General features: G+C 35.3%; 1 protein-coding gene across 8 annotated transcripts in view; it reads right to left on the bottom strand.

Annotated features, from left to right (window-relative positions):
* The window catches only part of Cnksr2 (connector enhancer of kinase suppressor of Ras 2), a 269,745-nt gene that overhangs the window by 29,189 nt on the left and 222,451 nt on the right, over positions 1–18,105 (bottom strand). For all 8 annotated transcript variants that reach the window (XM_087600614.1, XM_087600615.1, XM_087600616.1 and 5 more), the window contains 3 exon segments: positions 13,407–13,474; positions 9,838–9,938; positions 8,198–8,738 (listed from right to left, as the gene is read on the bottom strand). In XM_087600614.1, coding sequence (XP_087456740.1) covers positions 8,198–8,738; positions 9,838–9,938; positions 13,407–13,474 — 710 coding nt within the window.

The raw sequence follows: 18,105 nt of genomic DNA, 5'->3' as shown, positions 1-18,105 counted from the left end.
ACTGACAGAAACATTTAAAAAAAGATACATACTACTGATTTAAAAGCAGCATACGAAGTATATTAAAGATTATTTCACTTAATTATTCAGTATTTGTATGGTTTATCTTTGGAACTGTAAACCTTTTCCTGCCTTCAATGCTGAGGCATGGTCCTAATTAAGTTAACAAAAGCATATCAAAAGCCCCGTTTCCCAAGATGCAAAATTTAGAGGAGACTTTCCAGAGATTATACACAGTGTACAAAAACAATAGAGTCCAAAGTGAGGGACGAGGCTTATTGTCAGATTTGCTGAACACTTATATTAAATACATACCGTTTCCATGTTCTTTTTAGGGAAAAAACGTGTAAATGCCTGAGTTTGACATAATTAAAGGACAATAAAAAAAGAGCAGACACGCCAAGCAGAAGAAGATCAAAAGTAAATTTAGCCACCTAAAATCGCAAGTTATTTTCTCTCACTAAGAATCACAGGGTGCATGCTTTAACCACCCATTTCACAAATCAGAATAGACTCTGTGATGATAGGGTAAAATAACAAATCTAAGCAAAATTTGAAAAGAAATGGCATATGGATTCATGGATGACAAAATTTGGAAGTTCTAAATAGACTTAAGGCCTTATATAAATATATTCTGTGAGTGATTTATCCAAAGATAATAGCACAATAAAACATTAGGTTTAAAATTGCAGGTTAAAGATTTTAAATGGGGAAGAAAATTCAAAATCTTTAAAAATGGAAAAGTTAAAATACTTATGATAACATGGTTTCATAATAGTTATAAAATTGTGAAGCATGTTCTAAATGTAGACTATAGTATATCCACTTTCTTGTGTTAAACATTTGATTTATAATTGATCAGAACAGCTGAGCAACCAGAATGCTTATTTCTAAGGCATGACTTTTAAGGGTGAGCCAAACTAGTCATAGCTATGAAGGTAAACTCACCTCTGGTCTTGCAAAGTTTGCACAAAGTATAAATAAATTAATATGAGAACAGATTACATTGTGCTATTTCTCTAAGAATCAATTTTTTTCAAAATTGTTAACTGGATATGAGAGAAAATTATTGGCACAAAGTAAGAAATTTGCTACATATTTTGAATTACTAAGTGTTTCCTTTTATTGAAATGTAAATTTTTGTTGGAATCAGACTTACTAAATGATATGGTACCTGTTATTTGATATATGAACAATAAATTCCTACTGAAGGAGCGGGCACAAGTTTAGAGCTCATTAGATCATATATTTTTATAGTAAAGGAGAATTAGAGGACAGAAATTTAGTTTACATTTAAGTAGGTTAGATACAGTGAAAGGTTATAGAATTCATAATTGGGAATATTAAATAATTTGTAAATTATCTGAAACGACAACTTTAGCTACAGTATTGAACTAAATTAAATTTTCTGTGAAATAATTCAATACATTTATTTTATTGGCAAACCTATATATTGTGCTGGTATCAAAAATACATTTACATGAAATGGTCATATTATATTGCATGGCAAAAACATTTTAGGAGTTGTGAAATATTAAGCTTAAACATTAAATATTATTATAACAAAGTGTCACCTTTACAGTAGAACATACATTTATGGGCACTTGCCCTTTAGTGAATAATATTTTACTAAGAACCTTCTCTCATTAAAGAATTCTCAAAATACAATTGAGTTGTGTTTGTGTGTCTGTGTGTGTGTGACAGAGAGACAGAGAGAGGCAGAGATAGAGGCAGAGATACACAGAGGGAGAGAGAGAGAGACAGAGAGAGACAGAGAGAGACAGAGAGAGAGAGAGAGAGAGAGAGAGAGAGAGAGAGAGAGAGAGAGAGAGAGAGAGAGAGAATATGCTACCTGTGGGCATAGTGTTTGTAGAGGCTGGAAGAAGATGCGAATCACTAGATGTAGGTTCTCTGGGAACTAAACTTGGGTGCTTGGGTGCTTTGGAAAACAGCAAGTTCTGTTAGCCATTGAGTGCTCTTTAGCTCCCATACAGTTCTAAAGAACAAATCTTAGAATCTGCTCTGGCTGTTTTATCCCAGAGCTTTGAGATAAGTTGACAGTATTGGAAAATCTCCATAAAGGAAAGAAAAAATTTAAGCACTGAAGGATTAGATAAGCAGATAAGAGAACTTTTGATATATGATTTTAGGGTAGCTATATGATTTTGAGAAGCTAACAATAAATCATTACTGAATTGAAAAATGATTTGCTTTTATGAATTGTGAAAATAATAAGAAGAAACATTATGACTGAATCCAATTTTCTATTTTGGCAAAAATGTAAATCATAGCTTGTCTTAGCTATGATAATGATAGGTTGTCATTCTGCTGTGTGAGTTTAAATTTTACCTGGCTGCATCTTCTGCTGGTGTAGCTCTGTAACATGTAGAAGTCTTTTTTTTCCCCATTAAAATCTGGTTTTATTACTTTGAACACCACTGGGATTATTTTGCTGCCAGATGGAGGACCACTGGGTATTTATTAAACTACAAGAGTCATTATTAATACTTCCCCCAAACTAATTAAAATGGTAGTAGGTAATGAATGACTTTTTGGGAAGACCCAAGGCTGTGAAGCAAGCACACAGTTAATTTGAGTGGCGTCTTTCCATAAGCTATGGATTGTGTAGGAAGGACAATAGCCTAGAGGTGTTAAAAGATCTGTTTCTAACTGGCTTAGGAAAATGAATTAATCACTTCATATGTCATATATTTGTGACACTTATATTTGAAATGAGATTATACAGAGGAGGATTGTTTCAATCATATACAATCATTTTCAATGCTACTAAAAAAAGAGTCATAGTGCAAAAGAGCTGTAATTCTAGTTACTAGCATCCCAGCATAAACAGGGCATGTTAAACACTTGCGAATTCTGTCTTCAAGTAATGTCTAAAATAAATAGATGAACAATGTTTTGGTTTCTTTTTCATGTCAATAGTGGTTAATAATTTTTTTTATCCTGTAAGAAAAAGGTGAGGATAGTGTGATTTAAAATGTAACCTCTATCAGTATTAGAATTCTAGACAGATGATTTTCCATATAATTATCAGTTTATACTTCCTTACAGTTTTATCAGACAACATGGAATTGGGATTTTCCCATAGATTTTCTGTGTTCTTTGTTTATATTTCCTTGTTTAAGCAGCAAAGGATGGTGCCTACAATTTTACAAAGTAATATATTGAAAGTGCTGTGCTATTCTTTGACTTTATTCACGTTATTACTGTTTGCATGTGCCCTTTGTCTACCTGCTTTGGATTTCAGCTGTAATTTCACAGATTATTTATGATGTTGCTCTTATCAAGTTATTTACTTGTGTGCAAATTTACATTAAAAGCAAATGGAAAAGTGATGCAATGTTTTTCTTTAATTTCAATTTGTTCCATTCCTCTAACCTTGCCTTTAATTCAGGTTTGTATTCAGATTACATAATTTCCTTGCCTGCAAGATACCTGGATGCTCTTAGAGATAAAGCTTGGACCTTTGGAGTCTAACTGAATATTGAGGGCATCTTCTCTGTACTGTATTAGTAGTCATTATTCAGACTCCCTGTCTAGATAATTCTAGGTAGTGGGCTACCTAACTACAGCAAAACCTGCACAGCACCAAAATTGCCAATAGCATGCAAAGAATATTATATTTTAAAATATAAGTTTAGCATGTATTTTTCTGAAGTTCTAATTTGAGAAGCATAAATATTAATCCAGATAGCCTAATGTATATTGTAGTTCCATGGTAATAGATTGAATCTCTTTCTGCTCTGGTTGAGAGACCAAGATTTTGTTTTAGATTTCTAAGACTAAGTTAAATACATGTGTAAATCAAATGGGAATACTGATAGGTAATTCTCAAATAATGAAAAAAAGAACATTATGATTTTATTGAAGACATGAGTGTATAAAAAATGTGTGACTGGAAAGATTATCTTATAACTGCCAATGGGGAAATCAGCAGGATCATAATGTTGAAAACCTCATCTAAAGTCCCTACCATTATAAGGAGTAAAAGTCACTCTCAGCAAACTTTAAGCCATATTAATCAAGACAGTACTTTAGTGTTATAACAGATAACTTCTGGTTTTATATTATCTTATACTTTAATGATTTATACCCCTTAAAAGTTGTAGAGGCTGACATAATTAATAACTTAATTTAAGGACACTATTTAAAGACCTATACCTCAGTAAGCATTGAAACCGCTAATTGGATAATAGGAAATTACTTGTCTTTTCCCAAATGTCAGTGAAGTAGGTCAGGATAATTAATATGCATGCTGACTTTTCAGTCAAAGGAAAACAAGAGATGTCTCATCTGTGTACTTTTAGTACCATCTATTTCAGACTGAAATGATTTCAGCCTGAGAAAATTGTCACAGTATGACTCAGTTAAATAACTGAATTTCAAATAAGACAAAAGGTAGTTCAACCACGAGCATGGAGATTGCAGTCTGTTCTATGGAAGGCTAAATTTCACAGCCAGGAGGAAATCGAAAATTATTCAGGGTTATGGATTTAGGTACCTCTTGCTCCTTGGAGTTCATTGCAAGCATGTGTCATTTAATGCATAACATTACATGAAGTAAAACAAAATAAATGATATAAAAGGAGTTTGGTTAATGATATTTCCTTATGCTTAAGTTATAAAACAGTTTATATTTTCATGTTTTTCTTTCTTTTCTTTTTTTATTGGATATTTTATTTATTTACATTTCAAATGCTATCCCCTTTCCTGGTTTCCCCTCTGGAAACTCCCTATTCCATCCCACTCTCCCTGCTTCTATGAGGGTGCTCCCCCACCTACCCACTCCCACATCTCCGCCCTGGCATTCTCCTATACTAGGGCATCAAGCCTTTCCAGGACCAAGGGTTTCTCCTTCCATTGGTGCCCAACAAGGCCATCCTCTGCTACATATGCAGCTGGAGCCATGGGTCCCTCCATATATATGTGCTCTTTAGTTGGTGGGTTAGTCCCGGGGAGCTCTGGGGGATCTGGGTGGTTGGTATTGTTCTTCTAACCATTGGACTGAGCACGAGGTCCCCAATGGAGGAGTTAGGGAAAGGACTGAAGGAGCTGAAGGGGTTTTCATGTTTTCTATTACCCATTTTGGTCACCTGCTAAACATTTCCTATTTTAAATGTTTACACAAAATTAAAAAATATTCTGAGCCAGAGATATAACACTCAATTTCAATTCCCCTGCAGGTGACTAGTACACATTTTGTTTAGTAGGTCAAGTTGAGTGCTGGCCTGAAGCAGGATAGCCCTACACTACTGAGAGACTTTGAGTTTTGCAAGTTTCCTTTGCTTGTGTGTGGCTACATATATGAGTGCTCTGTGTTAGAGGATGTACATATATGCGTGATGCTGCCATCATGGCCATGGCTTTTGTTCTCTGTATAATTTCTGTTTCTGGCATAATAGCCAGCAGTTTGGTTTGAATAAGCAGCCTTCATGGTTATTTCTAATGACCAATCCACACAAGGCATGATTATGGCATCCTCAAAGTAGATTCTAAATAATCTGAGCCACCAAACAAAGAATACACACAGGCTGGAGTGAGGCCCCCAGCACATAGGTAGCAGACATGCAGCTCAGTCTCCATGGCTGCTTTGCCTGACTTCAGTGGGAGAGGATGGGTCTACCCTGGCAGAGTTGATGCATCAGGGTGGGGATATTCCTGGGGAGGGCAACCCTCTTAGAGGAGAACTGGATGGGGGGGAGGGTCTCTGTAAGGGGGACTAAGAAGGGTAGTGTTTGATGTAAATAAAAAATGGTCAAGTTATCTGTCTTCTAAAAGAAATGACTGATTTTAAAGTGAATCTTTTCCAAATGAAGCCTTTATCATGTTATATAATTCCAAATAATAAGTATGCAACAAAAATCAATCACCATCAGAAAGGTGAACATATACTGAACTGAATAAAAAAATCTAGGCAAAATCGTTCAATACAGTGTTCAATACAGAACAGTTTGTAGTGCTTGAAAAAAATTAAATGAGGAGATTTATGGAGTACTCTGAAAGAAATAGATGGGGCCTCAAAACTACGACATGGCCATTTTTAGTGAGGCAAAGCTGAACTATGAACTATGATGACAAAATGTGTAACAGTAAATTTACTGACAGACTCATTAGGATTGTTCTGCCTTGCCATGTTTATTGTGTAAAGAGCTCATTGAAACTAATAGATATCAAATAATTATGCATTTAATGTATCTGTAACTTAAAAAGCCATCAACAGAGGGGTATATCTGAAGATAAATCCTATACACAAAACAATGAAAAGGGGACCCTTGAAGAAAAAAATCAAATCCATCTGATTTCCACAGAGATGCTCTGTGGAAACCTGAAGAAGGTACAGGTCTGGTACCATGTTCTAGCTATGATTGCTCCTTCCTACCTACTTATTGCCAACATGATGACTGGGACAGACCCTTAATATATCATTTAGAAAAAGAAAGAACTGGTGTCTTTGCCTATAAAACTGGTAGAAAGTTTTATGAACAGAGTTTTCTATTTCAGAATTTAATACCCTTTAATTGGCTGAGCTGGAGTATTTTCCTTCCCCTATATATTTAGGTATAGCTGTTGTAAAGCACCTGGATGACAATCAGATTTTTTAACCAATACTTAAAATTCAGAAAAGTTTGTTAATTCTGCTAACCATTAGAATATCAAGCATGTATTAGGCTTGCCAGAATGCCCGTAGAAGCCTACGATGAGTCCTAAATACTCTTTTTCATAAGAATCTTCTCTAGTCTATGAAAGATAGATGTTGGGAGGGTTTGCAGGTGACGGGTGCTAATTATCTTTTCAGCGTTGACAGCCATATCTTTTGTAATGTTCTTATGGACACTGTGGCTAAAATACACTTTATATTAAAAATGTCTAAGCATGTACATCTGATTACAAGTGATTCTTCTATTTTGTTGGTGGAAGATATAGAATTTCCATCAAGTCACGTGAGCATAAGAGGCTCTCTTGCTGAAGGAACCAAGTGTCACACTGACAGAGTCTTTCCTCTTAGTAATTCGTAAGCTATGAATTGTTTAGTTTCCACTAGTAGTAATGATAACTTATGCTAATGTATGCTATGATCAAAGTCCAATATACTTGACTGACAGGGTGAATGTTACATTTTATTTTTATCTTCAAAAAGAGGAGACCAATCCTTTAAAGAAACCAAATAAGTAACGTGTTCAGTCATCACTGGTTCCAGTCATCAGTACTAGTTTGCTTACTTACTATATATAATGCTATTTACTTACAATTTTTTCATTTCACAGTTAGGATTTATAGCCAGATGCTTGATCATTTAAATAACTGAATTAAGGCCTTCACCTTAAATAAGTCAGGGTTCTGGACCAGTGTTTCATGGTCGTTATAAACAGAAGCTTCATGTTGCATAACAAACTTGAAAGCTAATAAATATATTCAGTTTTCTTTGTGACAGGGTCTCACATAGCCTGCATTAACTCTGAGCTTGCTATGTGCCTGATGATGACCTCAAATTCCTGATACTCCTGTCTCTAAATTCCAAGTGTGTGTGTGTGTGTTTGTGTGCACCGCTATGTCTGTGTAAAAGACCCCAGAATTACTAGAAAAGTTACTGAATTATCTTCTTTTTCTTTTGAGTTAATACTCATAAATAGAGTTATCTAATCAATGTAAATACCAATATAATAATTGGAATGCATTCAGCAAATTGGACTCTAGAAAAAGCTGTGCAATTTGGAATGACATATGCTGTATGAAACTTTTTTGGGGGGGAAGTGCTTTTTGAACCTTTCCCCTCACTATTCGAGAAAAGATATAAACATATGTGTGCAAATGTTGGCATGCATGTGTGTATTCAGTTATTCAACCAGGGTTTGTTGACACTCAAAACATTTATAGTTTCTTGACCCAAACTCAGGGGGCAGTCAGTATGGACTGGCAAGATCAATGCATGAAAGCAAGAAGAAATTAGGGAAGGAAAGAAAGGAAAGAAATGAAAACTATTAACCTCAAAAAGCAAATGGGGAGTTGGGAGAAAAAGTATTTGTTCTAGTGGCATTTGTCCTGGTTCATAAATTATGGAGACCTAACTTCCTCTCCAGCAAGATCATTATTTATTTTTTAAAGTGGAACAACCTTCAAATAAGAAGTTGAAAGGCTATTACTGTGTACACAGGCTAAGAATTTCGGCAAACATACTTACTTTTCTCGCCTATGTTTTCTCCTGCTGCCTCCTCTTCCTCCTCCTCCTCTTCTTCCTCCACCTCTGGTGGCTGTATGTCATCTTGTGGATCGCAGGCACTAACTGGTGCGTTCAGACAGCAATGGTTGAACCCGCTATCTCGAGGCAGAGTAAAACTTCGAGGCTTGCCCCCATTGCCATTCAACACTTGCATCCTCTCGCTCTCAGCTAAAGGGTATGGGCCATAATGATCCTGGAGGTGGCACTTCTGAGTTGGAAGAGTGGACTGCCGCCTGTGCTCAGGGGAGATGGCTGCCGAGTCAGAGAAGACAGAATCTTCCAGAGGCAGAGTCTGAAGATAGTGTAAGCCTGAACTTGTCAGTGGCGTCTCGATTAAATCCTGCCAGGAGCGGCGCTGACTGGCTGTCTTGCGAATGGGGGACACAGCACTGCTCCCAGTAACTTCCTGTCGAAATTCCTCATGTGAAGACTGAGACTGAGAGGTCTCTGTGGAGGAAAGCCGGCTGTGTTTTGCTTCCACATAAGGACTGGCACAACTCATCTGTGGAAAGAAGCCCCGCATCAGCTTCCATAGAAATAACAAACCACGTAGATTCTCAAAGAATTTTTTTTGTTTTTTTTTTTTTTAAATCACAAAGTATTTTCTTGGATAGAAATCATACACAGCCAAGAAACAACTGCACTGTTTCACAGACATCTTAAATTCTAGGCCCCAGTTTACACTTTAAAGAGTTAGGAACTTGAATGCCTTGTGATATAGATAAAAGAGTTTTCCATGAAACATCCAATACACTAGTACAAACCTGATAATAGTGAAAGTATGAGAAACTGTAAATGTTTATGTAAGAAACATTCAGCAACGAAACAACTTAAAAACGTTTACATTTTTTGAAATTCTAAAGAAAAGACCCCATAGATCCCTGTTTCTGGATTTTAGGCAGCTTAGGGGATGAGAGAAAGAGAGGCTTTTGTGTGTGAGAACAAGTGGTCTATAAGCAGAGTAACTTTTCTGCTTCTTCATAGGTCAGTGTTTGTCCCTATGGGTCCCACAGAGAAGCTGTCTTGTGGTCCTGTCAATTCTATAGTAATTTCTGGACAGTTGAAAATAGGAGTGTGGGGACATCCTCTTGGAGATGGAGGAGGAGGAATGGGATGAGGAACTGTCGGAGGACAGAACAGGAGGGGGATAATGACTGAACTGTAAAAAAAAGATCAAAGATAATAATACAAATATGGGTAGGATGAAATTATGGTTTGTTGAGGATTAGCATGTAGACACTATATAGAGTACACAAAAAGGAATATATTTTATACATGAATTTAAATTTGGGAAAATATAGCATAAAAGACATAAAGTTAAGTTTATTAGTATGGAATTAATACGATCAACTCATAAATCCTTTTCTAAGGAAACTTTTATGTTGTTTTTCATTTCTTTTAATCTGGCACACTCATTCTGCCAAAAATCTATGGTGACTGTTTACTTGACTAAATATTCCTTGTAAACATAAACACGTTTTCCTACTGATTTCAGATGACAAATTTTCTTTTCCCAGAAATTTTGTTTGACACACAATTTAACATAGTTTTTCAGTTCAAAGCATCCTGCTATGTCCTTAGCACACTGAAATTTAACTTACAGAGGGAGGCCGTGGGTATGTGTCATATGGGGGTGGAGGGCTGTCTTGTTTTGGTGTTGATGGAGTATCTGCTTCTTCTTTGTCACTCTCACTCCAGTAATCTGAAAGTTTACACACATGGGCAGATCAACATTTTATAAGTACTTAAAGCCGTATTTCTCAGGAAAAGATAAAATCACTTAACCCAAAAGATTTCATTACTATAGCATGTCTGTCATCATGGCACTACCCAAGAGTTATCAGCTTCACTTTGGAGAATAAGGACAAAATAACCTATTCATAACCTCATTAAAATTTAATGACAAATAGGAAGCCTTAATGTAGTACTCTATCAGCCAAATCATGTTTAGGATACATTTGATTTTAGATCAAATTACTCAGAATCTTTAATTAATGAACACCACAGGATGTTTCGTAAAGTATGTCATATTACAGAGATAACTAATCAGCGAGCAAAACAATATACCATAAGCTGCTGTGTATCTCTACTGATAGAAACACCTCCAAAATTAATGTTCTAAGTTCTCCTTTTCTGGCTTCAATTCACTGGTTATCTAACAATTGCTGCTTTCTAAAGTCAAGCTGACATGAATCTTTTAATGCCATACTCCCACCTCTCTTTGGAAAGGCATGGCGAACCCTAAATCCTGCCAAACACACACACACACACACACACACACACACACACACACACACACACACACACACAAATGCACACCGGCTAAAGTGAGCCACAAATACTAAAAGGTAGGAAATATAGGCCACTAGACAAAGTTACTTGGCAGACCTGAGGTAAGAGGGAAGATAAAGAGCTCTGAGAGCTGTATTAATATAATAGTTAGTCAAATCCAACAAAAGACCAACAATCAGAATCAGTTTTACTATATCAGCCATAATTGCTGTGTTGATTCTCTATGTGAGGTCCAAGCAAAGAACCAGCATGATTACAACAGCAATTTCAAGTGAGAGACCAGGTATTAAAAGCAGAAGAAATTTGTCTGAAAATTTGGATTCTAAAACAACCAGCACAAGGCTCACGTATTCAGATTCAAATGAAAAAGCCACAGTACATATTTTTGTAAGAAGCCTTCTCTTTCCAGAAATTCTCAGTTGTAATGTTTTTCCTATAGTGTTATCTAAACATGAGTACAACTAGCTTTTTTTTTTTCCAGAAATTGTTACATTCCAGGTAGGAAATAATAGAGCTGGATTTGAACTAAGACATTGTGTTGATCCAAAGCTCTGAGGACTAAATGTCTGGGACTCTTGCTTGACACATCAAGAAAGTTTACTGTTAGTATAGTGAGGTTGTTTAATCTCCTTTACCTACTCCTGATTTTTAACTCTGGTTGCTGTGAATAGAAAGTGTCTATCAAAGGGTACTGGACATAAAATAAAACTGCCCATCCTTAAAACACAAGGACCCTGACAATCCCCACTGAGAAAAAAAATACAAAATGTCTAATTCATCTTAGATGCCCATTTCCTCCCTTAATTAAAAAAAATCAATGGGAAACTGGTCATGGGAGCACACAACTGTAACTCCAATACTCAGGAGGCTGATGCAGGATTTAAAGTTTGAGATAGCTAAACCCTATCTAAAAAGCCCAGTGGAAAATAATGGAGATACTGAACAATGACCACCACTATAACTAAGGCCTCCCACAAAGATTGCCATAGATGCTCAGAAACAGAGCTATTAAATGATTGTGGACAAGGCATGACTGATATTCAGAAGCAATTCTTTACTGTACAACTTCACCATGCATATATGCTCTTATAGGCATTACTTAACTTTGTTGGGTCAATTTTATAATCTGTAGCGGAGTAGCTAATAATAGTATCTGACTTTCAGAGTTGTATACATGTGAGAACTAAATAAACTAAAATGTATCAAAGCACTTTGTACTGTGAATACATTCAAGAAGTATTAGGGGCATTTATCTTTTGAGTATATTTTATTTTATGTTAGAACAGTCAAACATAGATCACAAAGGCAGTAAATGCCTGATGTTCATTTTTGCTAAGATCATCCCATTGTTTCTAATAATGCTGTTTGAGTTTATCCTCAATGTCTGCGTTGATACCTTGGGGTCTTGGTGCAATAGTACTTCAAGTGGCCCTCATGAGCACACTGGAAAAGAGATGATTAACATTTTAACCAGAGCTCCATGGCTGTTACCATAAGTAAGAGATCTGAAGTGTTTTTCTTCCCAGATAAACTAGGAAAAATGATAATCTCAATTTGATGTAATTCTTGGCTTATTAAATGTAATAGCAATATAAACATTTGATGGTTTGCTTAAGAAAAGGTGGAAATACTACTCTACAAATTAACTTCTTGTGCTAAGCTATGAGAAAGGAAAAAAAAAACAATGGTAGAAAAAAGGCAACACTGAAAACTCCCTTAGGCTCTTTGGGAACATTTGAAATATACATACTGTAGCTTAGTGGATGAAACTAATCTGATATTTTTCTAAGAGCAAATAGATTTTTACCTCTCAAAATTACATACGCATGTATTATATATACCATATTATCATTATCTCTATACATCTTGCTGTATAGAACCTTTACTCTTAACTCTTATCTAACTATAACTCAGTACTTCTTCACTACTTTGTTTACTACCTACTTAATTATTCACAGCCTTTAGGAACTGCTAGTCTATTTTTAACTTCAAAGAGCTGTATTGTGTATGAAACTTAACTTCAGTACTAAGAATTATACTCAGGAGATGTCCAATAGCTATAGACGAGTGGAGTTGACATGTAAATTTCTCAGTTTCTAGTACAAGACCAAAGGATTTAACCACACATTAAGTAGGAAGTCTATTATGTTTCTGTGATATTATATATATATATATATATATATATATATATCCCATATTTCTAGCTCTTGTATCTTTAAGCAGCCAGGTAAAAACAGCTTTAAAGGGCTATTTTATGTGTTTTCAAAGAAATTTGAAAGGAAAGGCTGACATATTTTTAGTACTCTTACCACAAAAATTAAGCTGTAGAAATTCTACTAGGCATAAAGATGAGGAAATTAAGCCACTAAGACACATTTACCACTTTATAGTCTTAGGTGAGGTTTGCCTGTGCATGGTGATTTGATGAAGACTGCTTCTGTTATTTATAGAATTGTGCAACCTGCTCCAATTCTGTGTGTTATAGTTACTGCCATCAGTCCACATCATTTCCATTGTACAGTTCAGAGAGTAGGCAACAAAGTCTTTTAACATTCCCTCCCCAGAAGGATTCTGTTTATACTCATTTCCTGGAACCTGTTTTATGTTACTATGTTTCATGTTCTTCACTGCACTAAAACTATCTTGTTGAGCAGAACCCAGTATAATTGCAGGACAGGTGCTTATATTTCTACACAAGGGTGTCATCCAGGCTTTTTTTTTCAAAAATAAATTAATAAAATATTATAAATTTCTATCCATTATCAATATTATATCAAAATTCACTAATAATTTTCTTCAAAAGACTTTCTTTCATTTGCCCAGCATTTTTTATTCAAAAAAGTGGAACAGGATCATAAAATAAAAGGTATCTCTTTACCTTGTTCTTGTTTAATCCTCTCTCTTTCGGCATATCCTGCAGTCAGCATGTTAATTCTATTAAGCCACCTGGAAAAACAAAGAAAAAAACCAACAACAATTCATTATACTCTTTAGAAATACTTATTTTAAAATATCTAAAAAGTAGAATAACCCTACATATGAAATATATTCTTTATTTGACTTGAAAAATTTTAAGTTTTCAATAGGCAACAGTCTACTGTAGTACAAATTGTTCCCATACTGAAGATGTAATTCCAATGGAACAGTTATTTAAAGCTGTTATCATGTGCAATACAAAAGGTTTTGAAATGGACAAAGCCCTATCAATTCTTTTCCTTCAAATGGATAAATACTTCAACTATTCCTGCTCTTCTGTTTTCACTTTCAGATGAAATACTCCTTTGGAGACATTTATAATAGTCTAATTTATACAAGTAGGAGAAACGTTTTAGAGCTTACCTATGAAAATAATAGTCTTACCACAAAATAATAAGTTTTGATTACAGAAGAAATTGGGGAGAACTCACATTTCAAACTACTGTAAATAACTTTGGAATTACTGTTAGAGTTAATGTCATTATAATATAGAATAGTCTGATCTAGATGTATTTTAAAGAAACCTGTGTTTGAGACATTTTCTCTTAAGATACTAGATCTTTTTAACTAGAAAATAAATAAATAAATTTGTTTAACTGATTCACATATTAATGATTTTCCAAGTACTGTTATGTATATATCATATACCTAGCAAATTTTGAAGAGAGGAAAGTTGTATCTCTGATGGGCATCTATTGAAATTTAAACTGCAATTTTAAAGCAAAGAAACGTAAATAGAAATAAGTTCAGGAAATATATCATGTATATATCATCCTAAAAAACATACAGAAAGTGAAGAGAGGACTGGAGTCCTAAGAGTAGAGAATAAAATAATCAGTGGAATTCAATAATATATATTTTATACATTTCTAGTAGATTATAAATTATAAATCAAACTTCAAGATAAAACCTTTGAAAATGACTATTTGCAAAAGAGTAAAATAAAATTTAGTATACAGTTCATTTGTAGTGAGAAGGGGGTTGAATTTGTATTATAGGGTAAATCCAATTACTTTGGGGAAAGACTAGACTGATGCTGTTAGGTAACACTTAAAAAAAAAAACCTGACATTTAACCCACTACTATGCATTTACTTCTGACAAAATTATGGAAGAAAACTTCCCTGAAGTAAAGAAAGAGACGCTCATGAACATACAGAAAGCCTACAGAACTCCAAATAGACTGGACCAGAAAAGAAACTCCTCTTGTCATATAATAATCAAAATGTAAAATGCACAAAACGAAGAAAGTATTAAAAGCAGTAAGGGAAAAAGATCAAGTACCATATGAAGACACACCTATCACAACTAAATGAGATTTCTCGCCAGAGACTCTAATAGCAAGAAGATCCTGGGCAGATGTCATACAGACCCTAAGAGAACACAAATGCCAGCCCAGGTTACTGTATCCTGCAAAACTCTCAATTAACATAGATGGAGAAACCGAGATATGCCATGACAAAACCAAATTTACCCAGTAATCTTTCCACAAATCCAGCCCAACAGAGGATAAGAGATGAAAAATTCCAATATAAGGAGAGAAACTACACCTTAGTAAAAGCAAGAAGTAATCATCTTTCAACAAACCCTCAAAAGATAGCCACACAAACACAATTCCACCTTTAACAACAAAAATAACAGGAAACAACAATAACTATTCCTTAATATCTCTTAACAATGGACTCAATTATCCAAAAAAAAAAAAAAGAAAAAGACATAGACTAACTGACTGGATACATAAACAGGACCCAGAATTTTGCTGCATACAGGAAACATACCTCAGAGACAAAGACAGAGACTACCACAGAGTAAAAGGCTGGAAAACAATTTCAAAGCAAATGGTCACAAGAAACAGGCTGGAGTAGCCATTCCAATATCAAATAAAATCAACTTTCAACCAAAAGGTATCAAAAAAAGATAAGGAAGGACACTTCATATTCATCAAAGTAAAAATCCACCAAGATGAACTCTCCATCCTGAACATCCAGGCTCCAAATGCAATGGCACCTATATTCATAAAAGAAACTTTACCAAAGCTCAAAGCACATATCTCAACTCTAACAATAAGAGTGGGAGACTTCAACACTCCATTCTCATCAATAGACAGATTGTGGAAATAGAAATAAACACAGACACAGTGAAACTAACAGAAATTATGAACCAAATACTTATTGAACATTTTATCCTAAAACAAAAGAATATAACTTCTTCTTCGCACCTCATGGTACTTTCTCCAAAATTCACTGTACAATTGGTCACAAAAAAGGCCTCAACAGATACAAGAAGACTGAAATAATCCCAGGCATCCTATCAGATCACCACAGACTAAGGCTAGTCTTTAATAACAACAAAAACAACAGAAAGCCCACATACACGTGGAAAACTGAACAATACTCTACTCAATGATAACCTGGTCAAGGAAGAAATAAGAAAGAAATGAAAGACTTCTTAGAATTTAATGAAAATGAAGGTACAACATACCCAAACTTATGGGACACAATGAAAGCTGTGCTAAGAGGAAAACTCATAGGTCTGAGTGCCTCCTAAAAGAAACAGGAGAGAGCATACACTAGCAGCTTGACAGCACATCTCAAACCTCTAGAACAAAAAGAAGCAACTACATCCAAGAGGACTAGATTGCAGAAAATAATCAAACTCAGGGCTGGAAACCACCAAGTAGAAACAAAGAGAATATACAATGAATCAAGAAAACCAGGAGCTATTTTTTTTGAGAAAATCAACAATATAGATAAACTCTTAGCCAGACTAACCAGAGGGCACAGAGACAGTATTCAAAACAAACTTAGAAAAGAAAAGGGAGACATAACAACAGAAACAAGGAAATTTCAAAATTCATCACATCCTACTACAAAAGCCTACACTCAACAAAGCTGGAAAATCTTGATGAAATGGACAATTTTCTAGGCAGATACCAGGTTCCAAAGTTAAATTAGGATCAGATAAAGCATCTAAATAATCCCATAACTCCTAAGGAAATAGAAGGATTCAGTAAAAGTCTCCCAACCACACACACACAAAAAAAGGCCTAGGATCAGATAGATGGGTTTAGTGCAGAATTCTATCAGACCTTCATAGAAGACCTCAAACCAATACTGTCCAAAATTTCCACAAAATAGAAACAGAAGGAACACTACCCAATTCCTTCTACAAAGCCACAATTATGCTTATACCTAAACCACACAAAGACCCAACAAAGAAAGAGAACTTCAGACCAATTTACCAATTTCCCTTATGAATTTCAACACAAAAATACTCAATAAAATTCTCATAAACTGAATCCATGAACCCATCAAAATGATCATCTATCATGATCAAGTAGGCGTCATCCCAGGGATGAAGGGATGGTTCAATATATGGAAATCTATCAATGTAATCCACGTTATAAACAAACTCAAAGGAAAAAAATGAACATGATCATCTCACTAGATGCTGAGAAAGGGGCATATTTAATACCCCTTCATAGTAAAAAGTCTTGGAAAGATCAGGAATTCAACGTCCATACCTAAACATAGTAAAAGCAATATATAGCAAACCAATAGCTCACATTCAACTAAATGGAGCAAAACTTAAAGCAATCTAATGAAAATCAGGAACTAGACAAGGCTGCCCACTTTCTCCCTGCTTGTTCAATATATTAATTGAAATCCTAACCAGAACAATTAGACAACAAAAGAAGCTCAAAGGAATACAAATTGGAAAGGAAGAAGTCAAAATATCACTGCTTGCAGATGATATGACAGTATATTTAAGTGACCCCAAAAATTCCACCAGAGAATGACTAAACCTGATAAACAACTTCAGCAAAGTGGCTGGGTATAAAATTAACTCAAATAAATCAGTAGCCTCCCTCCACTTAAAGGATAAACAGGCTAAGAAAGATATTAGAGAAATGACAGCCTTATTCACAAATAATATAAAATACCTTGGAGTAACTCTAACTAAACAAGTGAAAGATCTGTATGAGAAGAACTTCAAGTCCCTGAAGAAATAAACTGAAGGTCTCAAAAGTTGGAAAAATCTCCCATGCTCATGTATTGGCAGGATTAATATAGTAAAAATGGCCATCTTGCTGAAAGCAATCTTCCGTTTCAATGTAATCCCCATCAAAATTCCCACTCAATTCTTCATAGAGTTAGAAAGACAAGGGACAAAGAGTGAAACAGAGACTGAAGGAAAGGCAATCCAGAGAATATCCCACCTAGGGATCCATCTCATCTGCAGATACCACACTCAGACACTATTGCTGATGCCAAGAAGCGCATGCTGACAGTAGCCTGATATAGCTGTCTCCTGAGAGGCTCAGCCAGAGCGTGACAAATACAGAGGTGGATGCTCACAGCCAACCACTGAACTGAGAACCGGTTACTCAGTGGATTTGTTAGAGAAAGCGCTGAATGAGCTGAAGGGGTTTGCAACCCCATAGGAAGAACAACATCAACCAACCAGAACCCCCAGATCTTCCAGAGACTAAACCACCAATCAAAAAATATACATGGGCAGACTCATGGCTCCAGCTGCATATGCAGCAAAGGAAGACCTTGTTAGGCTTCAATGGAAGGGGTGGAGGGCTTGGTCCTGTGG

Source organism: Rattus norvegicus, chromosome X, assembly GCF_021556685.1.
Source record: "Rattus norvegicus strain SHRSP/BbbUtx chromosome X, alternate assembly SHRSP_T2T, whole genome shotgun sequence".
NCBI classification, from domain to species: domain Eukaryota; kingdom Metazoa; phylum Chordata; class Mammalia; order Rodentia; family Muridae; genus Rattus; species Rattus norvegicus.
The sequence above is the reverse complement of the archived record's forward strand: the minus strand, read 5'-3'. Positions and strand labels throughout refer to the sequence as shown.